Raw genomic sequence first — 5000 nt, forward strand, 5'->3', positions numbered from 1 at the left:
CCCCCCCCCCCTCATTTGACGGTTTATATCAATCCACGTTTTATTGATTTTTTTGTACTGTTTATTGCAATACAGAGTATATTATATATTAATGTAAAGTATGAAAGATGATTTTCCTTGATTTTAGTGCCGGTGTCAACAGTCGATTCAGTAGTAAATATTAGTGTTTTTTGGGGGGATAGATCATTTCATTGTATCATTTTCGTGAAGCTACAGTTTTCGTTGTCATTGTCCATCAAAACTTTACGATATATTCAGCATTCACTAACACCTAGTATACCCGTTACATTTTGGGTAACTTAAGTTTTATTATGAAGATTTGTTATAACATTCTTTTCCCCTAACTAAATTCATTGTAATTCATTAATTATTTTAAACAAGAACTGCAGAGCCTATTGATACCGCTAAATAAAACTGAAATTGAAGAATGAAATATCGCACAAGGTCACTGCAGAAGTTCATTGACACGACGCAACTAGGCAAATACTCTGCACTTGTTCCTTTTCGTTCGCTGATGTTCAGATGTCAGTTCATATCCTTTCTTTTCTCTTCCTAATCATGCCCATTCTGCCTTCAGTGTCAGCAAGGGACGGATTAGTGAGTGAGTTTATATCAAAAGATTAATGTGCAAACGTGAAACTGGAGAAATGCTAAAATATGGGGAGAGTTGGCAACTACCTGAACGTTTTCGCTTTGCGTTTTTATCACAATTGTTCACATTTTGTCAAAACAGTTGATAATAACACCCTACCACACTAAGAGACGGAGACACAGGCATTATGTAGCTATCAGTCAAATATAAATATATATATATATATATATATACATGATTCCGAATGATATCGTTAAATTAAGACATTGTACGAAATACCACTGTATGATATGTTGGGCCATAGTTGGGTAATAGTCATAGTGACTGTAAATACGTGAAGCACAGTTTGCAGTTAATCCTTCACATTCATATTTTCATTCTTATTCTTCATGCTAAGGATTATGTTAGCGTTATATCAAACAACTAAAATACTGGGCCAGACGGGGAAGTTCGCAAGGGAGCAATATGATGCCCCTTCAGTACAGCCGTATTATGAATTACACCGTTGAATCTACCTTTAACTAGGTATTGAAGCTTGACGTAAGAAATTTCGATTTTATGCAAGGGGGAAATTAACGGAATAAGAATACTCAAAGGGAAATTGTCTTTAAATCCTTAGAAATGTCCACGTTAATATGTGCTGTGTTGCATATCAGTTTACATGGTTTATAATGGATGGTCTATATGGTCTGGTATATCGGTGCACCAGTACGCATATATATGTATGTCTGTGTGGTGCATGCATATGTCTAAATAGATCATTAAAATATAGATATAGGTTGGTGAATAGATAGATATAGCGTTAGGTGAATAGCTGAAAAGATAGATAGACCAATATAGAGATGAATAAATAGCTCCTTTACCCTGTCTAATACCAAGGTCTATAGAAGTCCTTATATACCTTGTCCAATACTACGCTAGACTGTTGACGTATAGCAACTAATCACAAACTCTAACTCCCCTTTCTAATACTATATATATACTATAACCTTACCAATACTATATTTTTCTCCTTAGATGTCTAGCATATTCATTTTGCTATTAACCATTAACCATGAAGTATTGGTTAATGATTTTGCAAGCGAATCCGAGAGTTAATCGAGAAGCTACGGCACATTTATATGCAATTTGCAACATAATATCCTATGATTAAATCTATTCCTCTCATAATGAAGTTATGCATTGCATACAAGAGCGCGTGAGTATGGTTGCGTGTCTGTACAGAGGATAAGGGAAAAAGTGTATTGTATTTATAATTCTACGTAAGTTTCTTTGCGTGTGAATATGTGTGCGTTTGTCGGTGAAGTGTATTGGTGTGTGTGTATGTGTGTGTGCTTGGATATGGATATGTATATATTTAAGACAAAAACCGATATTTCTTGAATAATATTTCATTTCATAATATTTTCTTATCGCGATCCAGTACTTTTAACCAATACCATCTTTATGAGGAAAATTTTTCACTTTTTTTATCCTTATTTAATCATTTCTTTTCGTTTTAGAAAATTACGGAGAGCATCATGGCCTCATCGGTCAAGATCACCGTTAACGGCCAGGAATATGAAGGTGGGTTTGTTTGTTACTGTTGTTGTTCTTGTTTTTGTTATTTTCGTCTTCATTGTTTTCATTCTCATTATTATTTTTTATAATTATCATTATTATTAGTATTAGTAGTAGTAATAGTAATGGTATCACCATCATTATTATTATTGTTGTTATATTTTATTGATTATTACTATTACCAGTCACGGGTTTCTGTTCTTTGTCTGTATCTAAGCGCGCGCGCGCACACACACACACAATATAGATAGATAGATACATACATACATACATATATTTTTCATTATTGTACATTGTATTTGAGTCGATAGTAGCTCCTTTCTTTTTAAAAATCGAAAAACAGGTACTTTTTCTGTTGAATTCGTTATTTTCTATTCCTTTTCACCCCCTCCCCGTTTTCCTTCTTATTATTATTCATATATTTTTTTTTTTTAATTATTGCTACTATTACTATTTTTTTGTTATTGCTACTATTACTATTTTATTATTATTATTATTATTATTATTGCTGTTATTATCATCAATCATACTTTTCATCTTTTCTTCTTATTATTTATATTTCCCCTATTTTTATTCATCTCTTTCTTATTATGATTCGCAGTCGACCCGGCCACGCCCCCGAGCACTCGCCTGGTGGACTTCCTGCACGAGAAGAACCTCAGCGGCACTCACGTCACGTGCTACCAGGGCGGCTGCGGGGCCTGCACTGTCGTGGCGTCGTTCGTGGACCCCGACACGGGCGCCAAAAACACGCATTCGATCAACAGCGTATGTTCTTTTCTTTTCTTTTTTTAGTTTAGTTTTGTTTAGTGGTGTGAATAAAAGAGATTTTGGTATAAGACAGAGATGATTTTTTATGAGAAATGTCGTTCGTGGACCCCGACACTGGCGCCAAAAACACGCATTCGATCAACGTGTCTTTTTTTTTTTTTTTTTTTTAGTTTAGTTTAGTTTATTGGTGTGAATAAAATATTTTTTTAGTTTAGTTTATTGGTGTAAATAAAATATATTTTTTTTTTTTTTATAAAAGACAGATATTATGTTTTAAAAGAAATGAGAAATATCGTTCGTGGATCCCGACACTAGCGCCAATAACACACATTTGATCAACAGCGTATGTCCTTTTTTTGCTTAGTTTAGTGGTGTGAATAAGAGAGATTTTGTTAAAAGACAGAGATGATTTTTTTAATTCAAAATGTTCGTGGACCCCGACTCGGGCGCCAAAAACACGCATTCGATCAACAGCGTGTCTTTTGTATGTTTTTTAGTTTATTGGCGTTGAAGAGACGGAAGTTAGAAGTGAATAAAAGAGATTTTGATGTAAGACAGAGATGATTTTTTTCTAAGAAATGAGAAAAGTCGTTCCTGGACGCCGATCAACAGCATGTGTCTTTTTTTCCAATTAAAAAAAAAAAAAAAAAAAAAAAAAAAAAAGAGAGAGATGAAAAAAATAAAACCGTGATGGAAGAGAGAGAGAGAGAGAGAGAGAGAGAGAGAGAGAGAGAGAGAGAGAGAGAGAGAGAGAGAGAGAGAGAGAGAGAGGGAGAGTTCATATCTATAAGTCGGTGTGTGTGCGTGTGTGTGTAAAATGTATGTAATGTGCCCTTCATGCATACTCCAAAATCCAACACCCATTACCCATTTTCCTGTTTTTTCTTCTCCCTCCAGTGCCTCGCCGTTTTCCCTTTTAGTATATGTCTCTCTTTCCAGTGCCTTTTTTTTAGTTTTTTTTTTATTATTTCTTTGTTTTTCCTTCCAGTGCTTTTTTTTACGTATTTTTTTATTTCTTTATTTCTCCTTCCTGTGCCTTTTTTTATTTCTTTATTTCTCCTTCTAGTGCCTTTTTTTTTTTTTTTCTTTGTTTCTCCTTCTAGTGCTTTTTTTTATGGTTTTTTTTTTATTTCTTCGTTTCTCCTTGCAGTGCCTTTTTTTACGTTTTTTTATTTTTGTATTTATTTTTTTTTCTTTGTTTCTCCTTCTAGTGCCTCGCCCCTCTCCTCGGCTGCAACGGCTGGGAAATCACGACCGTAGAAGGCTTAGGAAATCGTTACGACGGTTACCACGTGATTCAAGAGCGGTTGGCGGAGTTTTCGGGAACCCAGTGTGGTTACTGCTCGCCCGGGATGGTTATGAATATGTATGGGTAAGTATGTATAGAGATATAGAGATTCCCCCTCTCCCTTCTCCCTTCCTCCTCTCTCTCTCTCTCTCTCTCTTCTCCCTTCCCCCCCCCCCCCTCTCTCTCTCTCTCTCTCTCTCTCTCTCTCTCTCTCTCTCTCTCTCTCTCTCTCTCTCTCTCTCTCTCTCTCTTCTCCCTTCCCCCTCTCTCTCCCTCTCTCTCTTCTCCCTTCCCCCTCTCTCTCCCTCTCTCTCTTCTCCCTTTCCCCTCTCTCTCCCTCTCTCCCTTCTCCCTCCCCCCTCCCACCCCCTCTCCCTCTCTCCCTCCCTCCCTCCCTCCTTCCCTCTCCCTCTCAAGTATTCATTTCATATCTCTTATCAGTATCGTAAACTCCCTCGACGCATTAAATTATCAGCAAGTTAAATTGATATCAAAGCAATCCAAGTGGCCTCTATCGCACTGATTACTGTATCCATGAACTTGCATTTAAATAACAGAACTTAAGCAGAATGAAATAAGGTATGAAATAAGTGATATGACAAATTTTAAAAAAATAAAAATGTGAATGATAGTAAGATGGAATTATTTTGATAAATTATCTTCTGACAGATTAAGAAGATGATCTTGATGAATAAGAATAAGAGAAAAAAATACGTAAGGGGGCACTTTGTTATATCAATAAGATAATACTATTAAAAAACGTGATCTAATCATATAAGATAATACGAA

The 5000-nt window shown here is 35.7% G+C and overlaps 1 protein-coding gene across 3 annotated transcripts in view; it reads left to right on the plus strand.

The window, feature by feature from the left end:
• The window catches only part of LOC125042725 (xanthine dehydrogenase/oxidase-like), a 48569-nt gene that overhangs the window by 17922 nt on the left and 25647 nt on the right, over window positions 1-5000 (plus strand). For all 3 annotated transcript variants that reach the window (XM_047638557.1, XM_047638558.1, XM_047638556.1), the window contains exons 2-4: window positions 2095-2158; window positions 2754-2920; window positions 4135-4295. In XM_047638557.1, coding sequence (XP_047494513.1) covers window positions 2095-2158; window positions 2754-2920; window positions 4135-4295 — 392 coding nt within the window. The remainder of the gene's footprint in view (window positions 1-2094; window positions 2159-2753; window positions 2921-4134; window positions 4296-5000) is intronic.

This window comes from Penaeus chinensis, chromosome 32 (assembly GCF_019202785.1).
Source record: "Penaeus chinensis breed Huanghai No. 1 chromosome 32, ASM1920278v2, whole genome shotgun sequence".
NCBI lineage: Eukaryota > Metazoa > Arthropoda > Malacostraca > Decapoda > Penaeidae > Penaeus > Penaeus chinensis.